The 22309-nt window shown below is 43.3% G+C and overlaps 2 protein-coding genes and 1 pseudogene across 2 annotated transcripts; all 3 read left to right on the top strand.

Annotated features, from left to right (window-relative positions):
* Positions 1-321: 321 nt before the first annotated feature.
* Positions 322-4215, top strand: LOC107278563 (BTB/POZ and MATH domain-containing protein 1). Its single transcript, XM_015795061.3, has one exon. It carries the CDS (start codon positions 3065-3067, stop codon positions 4028-4030), a length of 966 nt encoding a protein of 321 aa, XP_015650547.1. The 5' UTR covers positions 322-3064; the 3' UTR covers positions 4031-4215.
* Positions 4216-4816: 601 nt separating this feature from the next.
* Positions 4817-5841, top strand: LOC107276006 (BTB/POZ and MATH domain-containing protein 1-like; annotated as a pseudogene).
* Positions 5842-21008: 15167 nt separating this feature from the next.
* LOC107275448 (BTB/POZ and MATH domain-containing protein 1) lies at positions 21009-22088 on the top strand. Its single transcript, XM_015793857.1, has one exon. The coding sequence runs from the start codon at positions 21009-21011 to the stop codon at positions 22086-22088; it is 1080 nt and encodes a 359-aa protein (XP_015649343.1).
* Positions 22089-22309: the final 221 nt, after the last annotated feature.

Raw genomic sequence — 22309 nt, 5'->3', positions numbered from 1 at the left:
TTTTAGGTTTGATTCGAAATAAACACATTCAATAACTATAATTGTAAATGCTTCTGAATCTTTTTCTTCGGCCCGAGGGACCTAAAATAGACTTCTTTTCGTCCCTTGCCGGTCGGCCTATGGCCTTTTGCGCATGCGCGGGCGCTCTACCCCTCCCCAGGCCGCAACCTAGGCTTGGGCCGGAAAAGTGGCCTCGCTCTCGATCCCTCTTGGGCCCATTTCGGCCCGGTTGACGGCGGCCGTCCGATCTCTAGGGTTTTGATCGGACGGCCGAGCGTCGAGATCGGGGAAACAAAAACCCCCTCCCTCTCCTTAGCCATCAAAAACCCTAGCCCATTTCCTTCTCTCCCTTCTCTCGCTTCGCCGCCCTCCCCTCCGCGCCCCTGATGCTCCCGTGACAAAGCGGCGGCGGCGGCGGCGCCTCTCTCCCCGAGCGACTGCGGCGGCGACGCCGCCTCTCCCCCCGAGCCCAAGCGGCGGCAGCGGCGCCCTCCCCCCGAACGGCAGCGGGGGCAGCGCCCTCCCCCGAGCCCAAGATGCGGCGGCGGGCCCCCCCCCCCCCCCCCCGAGCAGTGGCGGTGCCGCCCTCCCCCTGTGAGCGGCGACGGCGGCTCCCCCACAACCGGCAGCGGCGGGGGCTGCGGCGCCCAGGGAGGCATCGACAGCCCGCCAGCGTCCCAGCGGCGGCGGTGGCGGCTCGACGGCGACCTCCCCTTTGATCCTTTTTTGATATATTTGTGTGTGTATATTGCTTCCTCCGATTTTATTTTATTTGTGTGATTGATTGAATTCTGATTGGGAAGTTTTTTTGGGTCGGGGTGATGGAATTCCGACTAAGATTTAGGAGAGGCGAGGGGGACAAAAAAATCACCGCACATATGAGGTGACGAACGAAAAAATAAGAATATTTATATTAGTTATATATTTGTAGAAGTTGAATTTGAACATGCATGTTTGTAGAATTGTATATTACATATTAATTTATTTTATCAAATATTTTTTAAAAAATTTATAACCATTTAGTTAACATGTTTTTACTCTATAGTGATTAGAATCCGGTGTGTATCCGCAGTTTCGTTTCATTTGTTTTTTGACTATCAATCGCACTGACACGCACCAGGCGTCCAGGCGTCGTCGTCTTCACATTCTCGACGCTTTGGAAGAGGCGTTGTATGGAGACATCATGGATCTTCTCCTCTCCGCGGTTGGAACTCCAAAGCGTTACTAATTACTCCCTCCGTAAAAAAAAAAGAAAGACAAACCTTGATTTTCGTGTCCAACGTTTGACCGTCTGTCTTATTTAAAAAAGATATAAAATAAATTAAAAAGACAAGTCACGCACAAAGCATTAATCATGCTTTATCATCTAACAACAATAAAAATATGAATTATTAAAAAAAATTATATAAGACGGACAGTCAAAGTTGGACATGGAAACCCAGGGTTTATCTTTTTTTGGGACGGAGGGAGTAGACCCTGTTTAGATGGGACTAAAACTTTTAATTTCCTATCACATCGGATGTTTGGAAATTAATTATAAATATTAAACGTAGACTATTAATAAAACTCATCCATAATCTTGGACTAATTCACGAGACGAATCTATTGAGCCTAATTAATTCATGATTAGCCTATGTGATGCTACAATAAACATTATCTAATTATGAATTAATTAGGCTTAAAAAAATTGTCTCGTGAATTAGCTTTCATTTATGTAATTAGTTTTATAAGTAGTCTATATTTAATATTATAAATTAGTGTCTAAATACAGGGACTAAAGTTAAGTCCCTGGATCCAAACACCACCTAATACTTTGCATCGACCTAATACTTTGCATCGATGCGTATGCATGCATTGCTGTACTATAAATTCTCTCTTTAGCAGTCTTTATGTCATAATTTGGCTCATAGTTGATTTTATTTGAGCAGGCCAAATTATCTAAAATAACTTGTACTATATGTGTTAAGTGGTTTGCTGGAAAGACATTATCTAATTATGAATTAATTAGGCTTAAAAAAATTGTCTCGTGAATTAGCTTTCATTTATGTAATTAGTTTTATAAGTAGTCTATATTTAATATTATAAATTAGTGTCTAAATACAGGGACTAAAGTTAAGTCCCTGGATCCAAACACCACCTAGTACTTTGCATCGATGCGTATGCATGCATTGCTGTACTATAAATTCTCTCTTTAGCAGTCTTTATGTCATAATTTGGCTCATAGTTGATTTTATTTGAGCAGGCCAAATTATCTAAAATAACTTGTACTATATGTGTTAAGTGGTTTGCTGGAAAGACAAATTTATGTGTGTCAGGATTAGTTGTGATGCACTGGGATTATATACGTAATTGATGGAAGGCCATAATGGCTGACTTAGCTTGGAGACATATGCTTGGATCATTGAATTTCACAGCAGACAACTCGGCTCCTGTACTGATCGATTGCATGCCGAAGCTGTGGATGTGCGTGGTTGCCAGGAGTGGAAGATAGATATTTTTGGTAGTTTATTTGTTAGGATTTTCTGGTACCTTGTTTCCGTAGATTTCTCGTCTGCGCCGTAGCAGTGCATATACCCTTATAATCTTATACATATCAGGGGTTTTAGATTCGAGGACGACCCCGAACATTACCGATCTGCTATTTTTCTCGTTCCTTTACTTTTCCGTTATTTTCTATTTTACTTTTATGCCTGAGTTATAGCAATCCTAGGATTTGGTTGATCTTTACCGTTTTGCGCTGAAAAACGGTTGTGCTTCTCTATAAAAATGAGGAGGTTATCCTTTGCTAGTTTACTCGGAAACTAGTCGTTCGTCGTCACGTAAGTACGATATTATCTTCTTTACTAATTTGCTCGTAAATTAGCTGTGTGATTCCATGAAATTGAATTAATCTCGAAATCGGTTCCGCTAGCCGATTTTGATCTATCGATTTTGGCAACTCTGTTAATTATACCGTAAATCGTTAGGTGATCTTGTGTTGGCCGTGAAAAAGTGTCAACCAGCAGATCAAATAATAATACTACTACTACTCAGGCGGTCAGGTCCCATAGACGCCAGTAGCAACATGGTGTCCTCCGGTTTCATCGAGTACAAGTTTGACTACCAACAAATCCACAAGCTAGCCATTGGCGAGAGATTGCCAGCAACAACAATCTCGACAGGGGAGCACAATGCGAAGATCATGTGCTACCCGCATGGGTTTGGGTACGGCAATGGTGAATACATCTCTCTCTTCTTCGTGATGCTGAAACAGATTGACCCCAAAATCAAGGTGATCTTTGAGGCCTTCCTGATTGGAAAAGATGGTACACCATCCTCGTTCCATGCGAAGAGGACTATGCAGTGTTGGGCGTCCCAGGATGGCTACGACTGGTTTGGGTGGCATCGCTTTGTGATGCGAAGCGATCTCGAATCACTCGACGGTATGGTCACATTCATATGTGGGCTCGTAGTTCTGCGCAACGACGACGACGGCGACGACCATGTCGCCGTGCCGCCGTCCAACCTGGGCAGCCAGCTCGCCGCCATGGTGGGCAGCGCCGTCGGCGGCGAGACGTTCCACGCGCACCGGGCCGTGCTCGCCGCGCGCTCGCCGGTGTTCAGGGCGGAGCTCCTCGGGTCCATGGCGGAGGCCACCATGCCGTGCGTCACGCTGCGTGACATCGAGCCGGCGACGTTCAGAGCTCTGCTACACTTCGTGTACACGGACGTTCTGCAGATCGAAGGCTCTTCGTCGACGAGTACAACTGATCTGCTTCAGCGTTTGCTCGCGGCGGCGGACAGGTTCGCGCTGGAGAGGCTGAAGCTGATGTGCGCCCAGAAGCTGTGGGAGAGCGTGTCAGTGGAGACGGTGATAGCGACTCTGTGCTGCGCCGAGATGCACAGCTGCCCGGAGCTGAAGAACAGGTGCATAGATCTCGTGGTGACGAAAGACAACTTCATGGAGGTAGCGGTAACCAAGGACTACTTTCATCTTGGGCAGAGTTTTCCGTCAGTTATCGAAGAGATAAAGCCACGGCTTAAGAAGTGAACGTTGAAACATTATACTCCCTCCATTCCAAATTGATCTATATATAACGTTTAGCCCTTTTATTACGTCGATAGATATCATAATTATTATTTGAATATTGCTTATTAGTCTTATAAGTTGCAAAACTGCATATTAATCCGTCGCACCTCGTGCATTTCTTTTAATAATTCCGCGTTTGTACTGTCTATTCACGTCTGAGAATTGGTTGTGTTGGTATTTGGTTGGTCATATGGGCGTGACGACGGCGGGCAGGTAGAAGACCTCCTTCCCCACGCCACTCCTTCGATCTCGAAGTGGTTAGCACCAATCTGCAACCGGTGGGCTTGCTTGTTGCACATGATTGGTGGATGCATCGCTCTTTCTTTTTTTTCCGTTTAGATGTTATGGCTGTTTTGGGCAAATGAATGAGCCGAAATGCAATTTGAGATGCTATTTTTTGAGATTTGTTCTTGTCTGTTTTTTGGGGAAAATTTTCAATCTGGGTATGACACCGAGTTGGCCACGGCTTATGGAGACAGAAACGCATACGCGGTCTCACCGATACGGATGAAAATAGCTTCGATTTTTTTTTGCCCTTTATTTTATCACCAATCGACCAGAGTCCGGAGATGATCTGTTTACAAATCCTAATTAAAAATTTATCTGAATCCCCTGTCGTTTATTCCTCACCAGACCGAACAACTCATCGCTACTTTCGGTAGTATAAATTGTCCTCTCTCTCGTATGATCAAATTAATTCTCCTTTTGGGATATCCGCACGCAACAAAACATACGCCGCCGGCGACCATGCTGTCCTCCGGTTTCATCGAGTACAAATTTGACTACCTAGAAGCCTCTTGGATGACTGTCATCGGCGAATGGGTACCAGAAAGAAGAATCTCGGCCGGGGAGCACAATGCGACGATTGTGTTCCACTTCTACTCGCATGCAGGGTGCAAGTACATCTCTGTCTTCCTGCTGCTGGATGAGAATGAGATCGACCCCAAAATCAGCATTATCTTTGAGGTTTTCTTGATGGACAAAGACGGGAAACCTTCCTCGCACCATGCAAAGAGGACCATGGGGCCAAACATGGAGACAGCATCGGGTCTCCGGTTCACTGGGTGGCGTCACTTCGTCAAGCAGAGTGATCTACAGCCGGATCATGTCAGCGACAAAGGCACGGTCACATTCGTGTGTGGGTTCATGGTTGTGCGCAACGACGTCCACGGCAATCCTATCCCCGTGCCGCCCCCCAATCTGGGTGCCCAACTCGGAGCTATGGGGGGCAGCGCCGACGGCTCGGACGCGTCGTTCGCCGTTGGCGGCGAGACGTTCCACGCGCACCGGGCCGTGCTCGCCGCGCGCTCGCCGGTGTTCAGGGCGCAGCTCCTCGGCTCCATGGCCGAGGCCACCATGCCGTGCGTCACGCTGCACGACATCGAGCCGGCGACGTTCAAAGCTCTGCTACACTTCGTGTACACGGACGTTTTGCCACCATTGTTAGGTACATCCGACCTGCTTGAGCCGCTTCTCGCAGCGGCAAACAGGTATGCACTGGATAGGCTGAAGCTTATGTGTTCCCAAAAGCTATGGGAGCTCGTGTCGGTAGAGACGGTTGCAACGACTCTGATCTGTGCCGAGTGTACAACTGTCCAGAGCTGAAGAGCAGATGCTTCAATTTCCTCACGGCTGACAGCAATTTCAAGAAGGTAGTGGTTACCGAGGGATACTTTCACCTTGGTCAGAGTTTCCCGTTGGTTATTGAGGATATAAAAGCGAGGATTGAAACTTGCGACTTCTTTGAGAAGTACATTAAAGGCCCTATTTAGATCTGGAGGGCTATTAAATAGCCCTATGAAATCTTGTTATTTAGGAGTATTAAACATAGATTACTGACAAAACCTATTTCATATCTCCTAGGCTATTTTGCGAGACGAATCTAACGAGGTATATTAATCTATGATTTGCTACAGTGATACTACAATAATCAGCCACTAATCATGGATTAATATACATCATTAGATTCGTCTCGCAAAATAGCCTAGGGGTTATGGAATCAGTTTTGTCGGTAATCTATATTTAATACTTCTAAATAGCAAGATTCCGGAGGGCTATTTAATAGCTCGGAGGATCCAAACAAGGCCAAAATTAAGCGGGATATATAAGTTATACCGTATCATATTTTTGTTTATGTGATGAAGGTTGAAGAAAAGTGAGCTACAAATTTATAGTCAGCTCCAGTACGGGCTCAAACAAACTATATGAGAGAGATTAGTTGATTAGACATTAATTACTTATGTGGTACATATATATACAATTAACTGTTGTATGGGTGGACTATTAGGTTGGTTATAGATAATGTTTTAATTTTGGAGCTAGTAGTTGGCTATATTGTTAAACTTAATCTTATACACTTCCTCGAGTCATAAATATTTTATCTGTAAAATAAGATCTATTTAAATTTTAGTTTAGTTTTTTTTTAAATTCTATCCATCGACAGCCTATTAATCTTTATAATCTTATTATAATAATACTCCCTCCGGGTTGATAATACTTATCGTTTTGGACAATTGAATGATCTCCAAAAACCAACTTTGTCCATTATTTTTCATTATAATATGTATAAAAGTGTTAACAAATATATGGTTTTATTAAAGTACTTTTTAATACTAATTTATACATATAGTCACCATATTTGAAAATAAATATTTTAAAAATAATTCATAATCAAATATTCTAAAGTTTGACCTCACCCTTATCTAAAACTACAAGTATTATCAGCCTGGAGGGTGTAAAAAACTGATGGCAATAGTTTCAACAAGTTTGATCAAATATCATCGTAAACATTAAATATTTATGACTAACTATAAAATTTTACTTGTATCATCTTGTCATTAAATATTTAATGGATAATCGTTTAAACGGTTTAGCCGACCTGCTTGAGCCGCTTCTCGCAGCGGCAAATAGGTCTGCACTGGATAGCCTGAAGCTTATGTGTGCCCAAAATATTTGGGAGCTCGTGTCGGTAGAGACGGTTGCCACAACTCTGATCTGTGCCGAGACGGTTGCCACAACTGCCCAGAGCTGAGGAGCAGATGTCTCGATTTCTTCACGGCGAACAGCAATTTCAAGAACGTAGTGCTAACCAAGGGCTACTTTCAACTTGGGCAGAGTTTCCCGTTGCGAGGAGATAAAAGCGACGATTGAAACTTGAGATTTCACTTGTGCATTTCCTCAAGTCCTAAATATTTTGTCTGTAAATTAAGAGTTAAATTTTATAAATACAAATTTAGTTAAAATATTTATGCTATATATATCCATCAACAGCCAATTAAATTGGGTGAATAGCTAAAGTGGTCCCTCAAGTTTTATTTGAGGCTCAGTTTAGTCCTTAATGTTTCAATTTACCCGTATTAGTCCTTCGAGTTGTTTTCATTTTAGTTCAAACATATCCTTGAACCAACAACTCTCTTGATAAATGACACTTATATCCCCATCATTCACATATATAAGAGAAAAATTACATGCTTGATTTTTTTATAGATAATACATAGTAAATTATGTAAAACGAAAATAAATTATGTACTAGAAAGCGTATACGATATGTGCACATGTTGAAATAATGGGAAGTACATCTGCAATGTTGTTTATTCATCTTGGTTTTCTCTTTTCTGGTATATAGTTGTATACAAATTAAAGGCAAAAGGAATATTTTCTAATAGAAATATTAACTAGAAATAGTCATATGGCATATTAAGTGGGCCAAGGATGATTTCAAACCAAAGCAAATATTTAGAGGAGCCATGTGGACAAAATGAAACGTGAAGGATCAAATTGAGCCTTCGATAAAACTCGAGGGACTCAATTAGCTATTCACCCTATTAAATTTTATACACTTATTTTTATTTAATACCAAACTTATGGTAAGTAGCTTATGATCAAATATCATCCTAAACATTAAATATTTATAACTAAGTATAAAATTTTACTCGCATGTCTTATCCTAGCTAGTTGTATGTCCTAGATATAGAGGCTGGGATTTACCCCTCCATTTCTAAATAAGTACTCCTCTATTCCATAACATAAGACACAACTATTTTTTAAAGTTATTTCATAATAGAAGACGTGCATGCATGTATGTCATTAACTAACACATATTTTCCATTAAAATATTATTATTTAAATGCTAATCATCAAGATTTCTAATTTAATTGGGTACATGCATTCTATTTATTAGGATAATCCGAACTATAATGTGATAATAATTATTTCTTAGTTTTGGGTTAAGAGTGGTTGTGACTTATATTTTAGAATAGAATAGAGGAAGTATAGTTGTAACTTGAAGATTAGTCTCTAATTAATAATGTAGTTTTAGAGTGGTCCATTAGACCTCTTTATTACTACTATTCCCTCTATCTTATAATTCAAAATTGGCACGGTCTCAAAAACTAATTTTTAGCTAATAATTTCTCATATACTTGAAGGTTTGTAGCAACGAAATTATAACCATATAAAAGTAAATTTAATTCTCAATCTAATGACATATTTTTAACAAATAAAATGCATTTCATATTATATTAAGTGTTCGTCAAATGTTTTAAAGGTTGAATCTTAAAATACGTACGCGTCTTATATTATCCGATGGAGGAAGTACTTTACTTTTTTTCTTCTCGTTTTTAATAGCACTCCCTTCTCCTCGTTTTCTTCCCCTTGTCTCTTTTTCACTCTGTATGCTTGATTTGATTAATTAAAATTGCACTTATTTATTTAGAGATGGAGAGTACGTTGGTATCGTGAATTTCCTTGCATCTATAATTAGTTTTTAGACGCAAAGCTGCAAATTAATCCATGAGCCATGCATGGCTGCATTTTTATACTATTTATTATACTAATATTAAGTCTTCACCGTAGAATAGGCGAGTTCATTGGTACATACCAATGTTAACGCGGCACATCAAGAAGAAATATGTTCTTCGAATTGTAAGGTTTGATTGGATATTGGCGGTTTGGCTTCTGTAATCTGTAGAGTAGAATTGGTTGTGCCTTGACTATGCACTCTTTCATGGGCCGCGCCAAACCGGCAATCTACTCCGGATTTCATCAGCTAGCGGCCGCCGTTGAAATTCCATTAGAGCAAGTTCAATAGTATAGCCAATTGCTGGCTCTAAATCATCTATAGTCAATCTAATAGTCCATTCATACAATAGTTACCTATATAAAAATATACTACATCATTAATACTCGGTCATACCTCTCATACACTCATAATGTATTGGAGTCTGTGTTGCAGCCGGCTATAAATCTGTAGCCCGTTTTCTTCTATCTCTTCTCTTTTCTTCTCGATATGTGGTTATAGCTAGCTTATAGTATGCTATTGTACATGCTCTTATTGCATCTTCATCTTCTTTTCTGTGACCGTCAGTTTCACGCAACGGTTGGTTGGGAGACTTGGCGCCGATTGATCCATCGCCTTCTCTCTGCCTCTTGGAATTCCAAGGGTTCCTAATTAAGCACTTAATTATTGATTGCATCCACACTTGGATCGGTTTACATCGATGCATGCTGTTAATAGTGTAACTATAAATTCTCCCTTGAGCAGTTCGAATCCATTCATCCCCACTGGTGGAGAAACCATCTTTCGTCGGTCGGCCGATTTCCACAATAGTCCCGGATGCAATAAAAACCGGGGCTAAAGATGATCTTTAGTCCCGATTCAAAAGGGTAACAGGCATATTTGATCTTTAGTCCCGGTTTGTGTTACCAACCGGGACTAAAGATCATTTTTAGTCCCGGTTCGAATGCTGTCAGGGCCTGTCAGGCCCCCCCGGGATCTTTAGTCCCGGTTGGTAGCACCAACCGGGACTAAAGATCTTAACTTTAGTCCCGATTGGTAATACCAACCGGGACTAAAGATCCCGGTGATCTTTAGCCCCGGTTGGTGCTACCAACCGGGACTAAAGTCCCACCCCTATATATATGTCTTCTTCCTCCTCCAGCTGCCCGAGCAAGCTTCAAAATTTCTTCAAAAAAGAGGGGAGGTCATGCCAAAATTTCTATTGAATTTATTTTGGTGATTACATACAAATCGGAGGTGCCTAAAAGGTTTACAACTTCATCCTCCAATGTTTTTTTTGTCATACTACATTTGCACCTATGTTTTGCACACTTTTTTTGTCTCCAAAATTTAGTTGTAAGTTGATGAGAGAGAAAATGTGTGTGGGGAAGAAAGAATATATAGAAATTTAGTTCATTTGCTAAACAAGGTTTTATAAAATAGTTGAGAAGGAAAACTCTAGTGAAAGTTAATCTTAAATAATAGAAAACAAACTAAAATGAAAATTAAAAGAAGTAAAACACATTAAAATTAGTTTAAAACTTTACAAATAGTTTTTAAGAATTATTTGGTGTAATATTTTATGATTTTTGTATGAATAAAGATATCTTATAATTATTGTATGACTGTCATTATTGTAAGAATAATTATTTGTGTACGGTTTTTTTGACTCATGTAGATGGATCGGCAATGGATATACGCTGACCGGCGGTCCAAAGAGTTTATTGACGGCGTGCACTATTTTTTGAGAGTGGCCGAAGCTAACAGGCAAAGGGGTTTTATTTGTTGTCCATGCAATAAGTGTAAGAATCAGAAGAAGTATTCTGCATCTAGGACTATTCATTTCCACTTATTTGAGTCGGGGTTCATGCCAAGCTATAATTGTTGGACATCCCACGGAGAGCAAGGTGTTGAAATGGAAGAAGATGAAGTGGAAGACGACAATATTCCGGACTTTGCTCAGTATGTTGGATTTGAAGGAAATCAAACGGGCGAGGAGGAAATAGCTGCTGATGGTAACGACGTTGCGGATGATCTTGGTCAGATGTTGCAGGACGCCAGGGAAGACTGCGAAAGTGAAAAGGAGGCCCATAAATTGGACAAGATGTTGGAGGACCACAGAACTTCGTTGTACCCAGGTTGCGAGCAGGGGCACAAAAAGTTGGATACCACTCTGGAGTTGTTGCAATGGAAGGCAAAAAATGGGGTTAGTGACAAGACATTTGGCGATTTATTGAAACTCGTCAAGAACATTCTTCCGGGGGGAAACAAATTGCCCGAGACAACGTACGAGGCTAAGAAGATAGTCTGCCCGTTAGGACTGGAAGTTCATAAGATTCACGCATGTCCGAACGATTGTATCCTATATCGCGGTGAGGAGTATGAGAACCTAGAAGCATGCCCTGTTTGCAAAGCACTACGATACAAGATTAGACGGGACGATCCAGGAGAAGTTGACGGGCAGCTAACAAAGAAGAGAATTCCTGCTAAGGTGATGTGGTATTTCCCTATAATACCACGGCTAAGGCATTTGTTCAGGAACAAGGGGAATGCTAGAATGTTACGATGGCACGCTGAAGAGCGTCAACAGGACGGGATGCTGAGACACCCCGCCGATGGTTCGCAGTGGCGAAACATCGACAGAAAATTTAAAGAATTTGGAAAGGACGCACGAAACATACGGTTTGGTTTGAGTACGGATGGCATGAATCCTTTTGGAGAGATGAGCAGCGGCCATAGCACTTGGCCCGTTACGATGTGTATCTACAACCTCCCCCCCTAGCTATGCATGAAGAGGAAGTACATAATGATGCCGATTATTATTCAAGGCCCCAAGCAACCTGGTAACGACATCGACGTGTACCTAAGACCACTGGTCGAAGATCTTAAACAGTTGTGGAAGAAGGAAGGTGTCCCCGTGTGGGACGAGGACAAACAGGAGGAGTTTAACCTACGAGCGCTGCTGTTCGTAACCATCAACGATTGGCCTGCACTTAGCAACCTATCCGGACAGTCCAACAAGGGGTACAAGGCTTGCACTCACTGTATGGATGAAACAGAAAGTACGTATCTTAACCACTGTAGGAAGGTTGTATACATGGGTCATCGTCGATTCCTTGCAGCAAACCACCCGGTACGAAAGAAAGGCAAGCACTTCGAACATAAGGCCGACCACCGTACGAAGCCTAAACATCGCAGCGGGAAAACAGTGTTTGCTATGGTTAAAGATCTTAAAGTAGTGTTCGGAAAGGGGCCTGGAAGCCAGCATATAGAGAGCGAAGATGGTCACGCGGCGATGTGGAAAAAGAACTCTATATTTTGGGAGTTACCATATTGGGAATTCTTGGACGTACGCCACGCAATCGACGTGATGCACCTCACTAAGAACCTTTGCGTAAACCTTCTTGGCTTCCTAGGTGTATACGGAAAGTCGAAAGATACACTGGAAGCACGTAATGATCTGAAGCATATGGAACAACGCGGCGACCTTCACCCGGAACCAAAGGAGAAAGGAAGCCATTACTTGAGTCCAGCCAGCTACACTCTTAGCAAGGCAGAGAAGGAAAGTATGTTTGAATGCTTGGAGAGCATAAAGGTACCGTCTGGATACTCCACGAATATCAAGCGAATAATAAGCACGAAGGAGAAGAAGTTCACAAACCTAAAGTCTCATGACTGTCACGTGTTGATGACACAACTGCTACCAGTTGTAATAAGGGGTATCCTTCCAGACAATGTCCGGGCAACAATAACAAAGATATGTGCATTCATGAATGGAATTTCGCAGAAGGTCATCGATCCGGATAGATTAGAAGCCCTTCAGAATGAAGTGGTGCAATGTCTCGTCAGTTTTGAGTTGATATTTCCACCTTCATTTTTCAATATAATGACACATCTGCTTTGTCACCTTGTGAAAGAGATCCGTATTCTCGGGCCTATGTACCTACACAACATGTTTCCTTTCGAGAGGTACATGGGCGTTCTGAAGAAGTATGTTCGTAACCGTGCTCGTCCAGAGGCAAGCATCGCCAAGGGTTATGGAACAGAGGAGGTCATCGAATTTTGCGTAGAATTTATCGAAGACCTTCGCCCAATCGGGGTACCTGAATCACGCCATGAAGGGAGACTACGGGGAAAGGGAACTCTCGGAAGGAAAGCAATAACGACGGTAGACAACAATTTATTCCGTAAAGCCCATTTCACTGTTCTGCAACACACTTCATTGGTAGCTCCTTACATCGAGGAGCACTTGGCTCTAGTTCACGCCAGGAACATCGGTAAGTCCGATGTATGGATTACACGGCATCACATTGATACTTTCCCCGCGTGGCTACGACAACATCTCATGGGTAACGAGTCGATCAACCAACAACTTGCCTTCCTGGCGAGGGGACCGTCTGGGTCGATCGCGACATTCCAGGGATATGAGATCAATGGGTACACATTCTACACGAGAGCCCAAGACATGAAGAGCACGAACCACAACAGCGCTGTTCGTGTCGATGCCATGGGACACGATGGAACAACTGCCACGTATTACGGTGCCATCGAGGACATATGGGAACTTGACTATGGTCCTCTCAAGGTTCCTCTGTTCCGGTGCCAATGGGTTAGGTTGACTGGTGGAGGCGTAATGATTGATGACAGTGGGATGACAACTGTTGACCTTAACAAGGTTGGATACTCGGACGAACCTTTTGTCCTTGCCAATGATGTAACGCAAGTCTTTTTCGTGAAGGACATGTCTAGCAAAGGAAAGAAGGGCAGAGGGCCTGATGAGCCTAAGCGTCAAGTGGTTCTCCCAGGCAAAATAAAAATCGTCGGAGTTGAGGACAAGACCGACGAGGATTACGATCAGTTGGATGGGCAACCCCCTTTCACGGTGACGATTGACCCTAGCATCCTCCTATCAAATGAAGACACCCCTTACTCACGCAGCGATCACAAGGAGGGAACAATAGTGAGGAGAAAGTACGTGCCGTAATTATTGTGTACACGATGTAAACTATTTTGGATGTATTGATTATCCATATAAATCAATTGATGTATGGCATATGTTAATTACGCACGATTATTAGAGGTTTCAACAAGTTTAAATCATGTATATGCTAGTTATATGTGATACTTACAATTTTTAAAAGTTTTAAATCACACAGGTGGCAATTTCATATGTATGTTAATTAGAGTTTTTAACATTTAATTTACTAGCATTCATATGATAATTATAATTGACTAGAGGATTTTTAAAAGTTTTAAATCACGCAAGTGGCAATTTCATATGTTAATTAGAGTTTTTAACATTTAATTTACTATCATTCATATGCTAATTATAATTGACTGGAGAATTTTTAAAAGTATTAAATTTAATATATTTTTAAAACTATCATTCATATATTAGAGTTTTTCACAATTTAATTTACTATCTTTCATATGCTACTTATATATGACTATTCGAATTTTTAAAAGGTTTAAATCATGCATGTGGCATTTACATATGTTAATTAGAGTTTTTAGCATTTAATTTAATATAATTCCTACGCTAAGTACATATGATGATTACAATTTTTATTAATTTTAAATCATGCAGTATGTACATACATATCTTAATTAGAGTTTTTACCAATATAATAATATCATTCATATATATGCTAAGTATATATGATTATTTGAATTTTTATTAATTATATTTGCTTATTACGATTTATCCACTTAATTTATTACAGACAAAAATAATTTTTCGAAGTAATTGTCATTAATCTTTGTACTTTAAATAATGTTAATGCATTAACTTCTATTTTATAAACAGATATGTAAGCGAAAATCATATGCAGTGCTATAATCTTTAGTCCCGGTTCTTAACCCTAACCGGGTTTAAAAAGAATTTCGAAATAGCGGGAAAAGATATTTACTCCCGGTTGTTGAGAACAACCGGGACTAAAGATATCTTTAGTCCCGGTTGTTGAGAACAACCGGGAGTAAAGATCTTTTCTTTACTCCCGGTTGTTCTCAACAACCGGGACTAAATCTACAACCGGGACTAAAGATTTAGTCCCGGTTGTTCTCAACAACCGGGAGTAAAGATCTTTTCTTTACTCCCGGTTGTTCTCAACAACCGGGACTAAAGATATCTTTAGTCCCGGTTGTTGAGAACAACCGGGCGTAAAGATCCGGGGGTATATATATTCCCGGTGCGCCCTCGTCTTCTTCACCAACACTTAGACGTTTTCGGCCGATCGATCTCTCTCGGCCTCTCTCCTTCGCCGCCACTGCCTAGGGCAAATCCCCGCGCCGATGCCGCCGTATCTCGCCGTCGTCTCGAGCTCGTCGTCCTCGCCGCCGCCTCCACCTCCTCCGCTGCCGCCGCATCTCTGGGGTGAGAGCCGCCGCCGCCAGATCTCCCTTCATGCATCTCGATCTCTCCGATCTCGATCTCTCTCCGTCGCGCCGCCCGCCACGAGACGCCACGCCACGACGACGACGCGCCACGCCGCCGCCTTCGCCGCTGCGCAACGCCGCCGCCGCATGCCAACGCCACGCCGCCGCCGCCACGCCACGCCACGCCGCCGCCGCCACGGCCCCGCAACGCCACGCCACCACCGCCGTCGCCACGCCGCCGCCGCCGCCGCCACGCCGCCGCGCCAACCGCCGCCCCGATGCCGCCACACCGCCGTTAACGAACGAGAACGATCGAACAAACGAGAGCGAGAACGAACACGTCAACGTACGTTGCCGCGACAACGTGAACGAGAACGAGAACGATCGAACGAACGAGAGCGAGAACGAACACGTCAACGTACGTTGCCGCGAGAACGTGAACGAGAACGAGAACGATCGAACGAACGAGAGCGAGAACGAGAACGATCGAACGAAGACAAGCGAGAACGAGGGAACGAACGTGAATGAGAACAAGCGAACGAACATGAATGAGAACGAGCGAACGAACGAGGACGAACGTTAACGTGAAATGCAATATATATATATATATATACATATATATATATATATATATATATATATATATATATATATATATATATATATATATATATATATATATATATATATATGTTACTTCGCATTTATCCTAATACATCTTTTTGTATCTTGCAGAAAAGACGTATTGTCGGAGTCGTCCGTCAAGCCTGAGTGGAAGAGCTAGCCCTAGAAGGAATTGGAGCAGGCAAGTGACGTAATAATATAAATGATTGTTATATTTGTAATGCAATTAATTAAGATTATTAGACCTGTAATTAGACTTATCATATAAGATTGTGTAGTGTTCTAATATTATTTGAGTTTTAATATAAGATTATTTTATTGCAAATTAGACTTAGTATGACATTATTGACTACGGAATTGGTGCGACTCCTAGCAATTGACTATTGTAGTCTTAATTAGACTTAGCATATACGCACGAAACACTTAGCATACATGACTATTTTAGTCTTAGCATGTAATATTATTTGAGTTTTAATATAATATTACTTTATTTGTAATTAGACTTAGTATGTAATTATTGACTACGGAATTGGTGCGACAAGTAGCAATTGACTATTGTAGTCTTAATTAGACTTAGCATATACGCACGAAACACTTAGCATATATATGACTATTTTAGTCTTAGCATGTAATATTATTTGAGTTTTAATATAAGATTATTTTATTTGTAATTAGACTTAGTATATAATTATTTACTAGCTAGGGTTGTATAATATACGTCACCTAGACTTAGCTTATATCACGATTTGTAATTAGACTTAGCACGTAAGGTTGTGTAGGGTTCTAATGTACGACATTTACACTTAGCATATATGACTTAGATTGTTAAAACATAAATGTCTCGTGACTTAGCAGATGTTTCTTGTATCAACAGATGGCTGACCGCGATGAGGAACAGATATTGTACGATACAATCGCGGAGGGAAGCAGCCAGTACTGGAATGAAGAAGAGGGGAACGAGGATCCAAACCAGTACTTGAACGAGGAAGGGAACGTGGAGAGGGATGCGGAGGGGAACCAGCAGGGGCACGTGGAAAAGGATGTGGAGGGGAACCAGGAGGAGGAGGCTAGTGGTAGTCAACCCTCCGTTGGACAAAAGAGGGCACGCGGGCAACGAGGTGCAGCGAAGAAGCTTGAGGGTCGGCACATCATAACGGAAGTGGAAGAAGATGGACGTCCTAGTGCCCCGGCCGAAGCCGCCAAGAACTATGTACGTCACAACGGTTAGGTTGTGCTGGATAACGTGCCTGTCAGTACGGTGTACTGGCGAAGAACAAGGGCACGCGGAGATCATGAGAGCTTTGTCCCAGATTCGGAGAAAGAGATGCTGTGGACCACAATGCTCGAGACATTCACCCTTCCTGCGGGTACAGAGGACAAAGTGAAAAGGTGGACTCTGAAGAAAATGGCAGAACAGTTTCAGAGCTTCAAGGGAGATCTGTACCAGAAGTATATACTGAAGGGGCAGACACCGAACTTCGACACATTCCCAAAGCTAAGGGATCACTGGGACGAGTTCGTTGCATATAAGACAGGTGAACAAGGGCAGGCGATGATGGAAAGAAACAAAGAAAATGCCGCCAAGAAGAAGTACCATCACCACTTGGGGTCAGGAGGCTATAGCGTCGCGATGCCGAAGTGGGAGTAGATGGAGGCTAGCTTGATTGAGAGGGGTATCGAACCGGCAACAGCCAATTGGCCGGAACGATCGAAGTTCTGGTACTATGCTCACGGTGGAACGCTCAACCCAGCTGATGGCTCACTGGTCTTCGGCGATCAGATACGAGAGGCTGCGCGACGACTAACAGATGCAGTGGAAGCCTCCTCTCAGGGCACGTTCCGACCAGACAGAGATAGGGACGAGCTGACACTCGCCCTGCAGACTCCAGAGCATCCAGGATGAACACGAGGGAAAGGGGTGATTCCTTGGAAGATTGGTTTCAAGGAGGACATCCACACGTACAGGAGTCGGATGTGGAGCAAGAGAGATACCGAGGCGAAGATTGCAGACCTAGAGTTCCGGGTATCGAGCTACGAACTCAACATGCAAGAGGAGGTGGCAAGGAAGGTTGATGAACGCATGGCCGCACATCGGTCCCATGATCCCCAGCCGACCATTCCTCCTGCAATGGTGAGCCCGTCAGGAAACCATAGCAGCTGCGCCTCAACGGGGCAGGTAGGATCACAGAGCATGGACGCCATGCAAACACAAGACGAATCGACCTGTCCCGTTGATGACATCACTCAGCGGACACCATGTGAGCTGCATATTCCTTTCAAGAACTTATCAATAAAGGTAAGATTTAGCCATTCCGCTAGTTGCTGCTTATATATGTTGATTACTAATAAATAATCTCTCACAACATGAAGGTGGCGTCGGGCATGGCCATCCCAACGGACCCTTCAGGTACTTACCACTGCAGGCCGATTCCAGCAGGATACTCGAAGGTCGAAGTTGAGTTGGTCGAAGGCGCGTACGAGGACCTCGAGCTGGATTACCCTGGAGGAGACGGTGAGACGCATCTACGAGACACATGCCATGCCATTATTCTATGGCGCAGGCGGTACATCATCCTCCCTGGGCGACAAGCGGCGTCTCGTGCACCATCTCCTCCGGCTCCGCCATCTCCTCCTCAGGATCCTGCACCGTCTCCTCCTCATGCTCCGCCAGCACCGTCTCCACCTCAGGCTCCAGCATCTACTCCTCCTCAGGATCCTGCACCGACTCCTCCTCGTGCTCCTACACCTACTCCCCCGCAAGCTCCTCTTCCGGCACCTTCAAAGTCAAGGGCCCCCCCAGCTCCACCGCCTGCCCACACAAGGGCAACGAAGAAGGCGAAAGTTGACGCCGCCAAGAACAAGGACCCGGGGTACGATTGCACGCAAGAGGAGCTTGACGCTTACGTTGCATCAGAAGTCAAGAGACAATTCAAGCCTCGAAGTCCAGAAAAGAAGATTCCTATAGACCCCCAGTGTCAGGAACTTCTTCAGGGGTATGTCTGCATCTGTCAAGGAGGCCATCAAGCTATCGGACTATGAGCGAACGCTGAAGAAAGCATCTTCTGGAAAGTCCAAACCAGTCCCTCAGCTTGGAGAGCAACCAAACCAGGAGATCGAGCCGTTGGTGACCGGTAAAGAAATGATGATAGAACAATTTATTACTGACACCGGTCTAACTACGGATCAATTGCTAGGAGTCGCACCAATCGAAAAGGCGGAAGTGAAATACATGTACGAACTCGGTAAACCGCTTGTCAAGCCTGAGCTGCTGCAGTCCCTACCCACATAAATGTACAAGTTCCATCAGCTGTACATGGAGATGAGCGCCACCGGTAGAGAGATGATCGGAGCGAGGATCAGGGACACGGACTTCTTGCAAGGAGATGACATTCTCTGGAACAATTTCAGGGGAATCTACGAACTATACCAGCTGGACGCCCTCGACGTCTCTATTATGAGTTGCTGGATTTTGTAAGTATATCGTTCAGTTAGATTTCTTACTATACACCTCCTTTAATTAATTAGGTCCTTGTATATAAGTAGACTATAGAAAATAATATACTCCCTTTTATCATTGTAGAATGGAGATTCAAAGGGCCCGACGGCGGAGGGTTTTCGATACTGGATTCATCGACCCTCGAAAAGTAAACGTCGCAATGCTCGACCAATATCCACAAGAAACAGAGGACAATCTCGTCCATCTCCTGAAGGCGCAGCATTACAAGACGTTCATACTGTTGCCATACAACATAGAGTTAGTTTAATTTTACTGTCTTCCTACATACCAAATTTCATTCCCGTACGAACTTGCTAAGTGTTTCATATGTAATGCATCCCACGCACATTGCAGATTCCACTGGGTGCTTTTACTCATCGACCTGGAGGCCTGCACCGTCAACGTATATGACTCAATGGATAAAAAAGAGTCTACGTTTGACAAGGTTTTCGAACTTATAGACAGGTACCGTCATAAGTTCCTTTGTTAATTAAGAAAATCTTGTTATGTTAATTGCTACTACGAATCATAGCTTTAAACTCCATGTAGGGCTTGGTATCGGTTCCGTCATTTGGTCCGCGGCAAATGGAGAGAAAGACTTAGGCGGAAGTTCAAATTTTCTGTGAGTACACATGCTCTACATTTATATTTCTCCGATTCAAATACATACAAGTGTATATTAATTAGATCTCTCGTTGTTTGTCATTTATTTGTAGTGCGCAAAGCAAAAGCAGGGAACTAACTTGTGCGGCTATTACGTGTGCGAGTATTGCCACTGCCTTGCAGACCAAATCATCACCACAAGAGAGCTCGATGTACGTACAAATAAATTCAAAATTTCATTACGTAGTGATTTCTTGTTTAATTACTAATCAATTTCATACATTCATATAGTTTATTCGCATGAGGGATAACCTGACCACACACAAGGAATTTATCGCGGCGGTTCAAGAACAACTCATGGGATTCATCAACGAAGAAATCCTTGATCCCAAGGGTGAATTCTACTACGACGGAAACACAATTCACCGGTCCTTAGCTTCTGAGCTAGCAGCGAGTACTACTACGTCAAAATCGTAGCTAGCTAGGACATATAATGGATTGTAATTAATACATGACTACATATGTTTCTATATGCATGTGTACACATTTTCTATAATGTAAATATATTTTGGTCATATATATATCTATATACATATGCATTCGCATAACATATATATGTATAAATACATATATATTATGCATGTATATACATATAATATAATATAATATATATATACATATATATATGTATGCATATATATGTATTGAAACATATATATGCATGGTTTATATATATATATATATATATATATATATATATATAAACCATGCAGCAACAGGGCCATGAAAAAAAAAAAGGTCAGCTCGATCTTTAGTCCCGATTGGTAACACCAACCGGGACTAAAGATGGCTCAGCCGGCCACGTGGCTGAGCCATCTTTAGTCCCGGTTGGTGTTACCAACCGGGACTAAAGATCGATCTTTACTCCCGGTTATTTCACCCGGGACTAAAGATAGCGATCTTTAGTCCCGGATTGGTACTCCCGGTTTGGAAACCGGGACTAAAGGGGGGTTACGAACCGGGACTACAAAGGGTTTCTCCACCAGTGCCCCCATACAACAAATATGGAGTACACGGCAGCAAGCATGCTGGCCTCTAGTTTCATCGAGTACAAACTTGATTACCTCGAAACCCAGAAGCTTGCCATCGGCGAGTGCTTGCCCGGAATAAGAATCTCGGCCGGGGAGCACAATGCGACGATTTTGTTATTCCCGCGTGGATGTGAGGGCCGTAATGGTGAGTACATCGCTGTCTTCCTGCTGCTTACTGAGATCGACCCCAAGATCAATGTTATCTTTGAGGTCTTCTTGATGAACAAAGATGGTAAACCATCTTCACTCTGTGCAAAGAATAGCTCTATAGATGTAATTAGGGGAACATCCTCCGGCTTCCGCTTCCTTGGATGGCATCGTTTCATCGGATGGCATCGCTCCATTGGATGGCATCGCTTCATCACACGGAGCGATCTCGAGTCGATTTATGTGATCGACGGCATGGCTACATTCATATGTGGGCTCGTAATTCTCGGCGACGGTGGTGCCATAGCCGTGCCGCCCTCTAACCTGGGCGGCCAGCTCGGCGCCATGGTGGGCAGCGCCGACGGCTCGGACGTGTCCTTCTCCGTCGGCGGTGAGACGTTCCACGCGCACCGGGCCGTGCTCGCCGCGCGCTCGCCGGTGTTCAGGGTGGAGCTCCTCGGCTCCACGGCGGAGGCCACCATGCCGTGCGTCACGCTGCATGACATCGAGCCGACGACGTTCAGAGCTCTGCTGCACTTCGTGTACACGGACGTTCTGCAGATCATCGAGGGCTCATCGTCGTCGACGACGGCGAGCACGAGCGATCATCTGCTTCATCATCAGCGTTTGCTCGCGGCGGCGGACAGGTACGCGCTGGACGGGCTGAAGCTGATGTGCGCCCAGAAGCTGTGGGAGAGCGTGTCAGTGGAGACGGTGGCGACGACGCTGGGCTGCGCCGAGATGCACGGCTGCCCGGAGCTGAAGAGCAAGTGCCTCGACTTCTTCATGGCGGAGAGCAACTTCAAGAAGGTAGTGGTCACCGACGGCTACTTTCTTCTTATACAGAATTTTCCCTTAGTTATCGAAGAGATAAAAGAAGGAAAAATTAGAGCTATGCCATTATAATTTTGTAAAAATTAAGATATGCCATCCTGACCCACGTGTCATTGACTCATGTGGGTTCTATATATCATTGAGATACCGATGACATATCTTAAACTTTGCAAAATTATAATGGCATGGTTCCAATTTACCAATAAAAGAACGGCTTGAGACTTGAGAGATGAGACCTGAAAGATATTTAGTGGCAAGAGTATTCTACATTTCGCCCTTTTATTCGGTTGATA

Source organism: Oryza sativa, chromosome 8 (genome assembly GCF_034140825.1).
Source record: "Oryza sativa Japonica Group chromosome 8, ASM3414082v1".
Classification (NCBI taxonomy): Eukaryota; Viridiplantae; Streptophyta; class Magnoliopsida; order Poales; family Poaceae; genus Oryza; species Oryza sativa.
This window is presented reverse-complemented; position numbering and strand designations above follow the sequence as displayed.

Coding starts and splice junctions, on each gene's coding strand:
- LOC107278563 (XM_015795061.3), top strand. CDS start 3,065: ATGGTGTCCTCCGGTTTCATCGAGTACAAGTTTGACTACCAACAAATC.
- LOC107275448 (XM_015793857.1), top strand. CDS start 21,009: ATGGAGTACACGGCAGCAAGCATGCTGGCCTCTAGTTTCATCGAGTAC.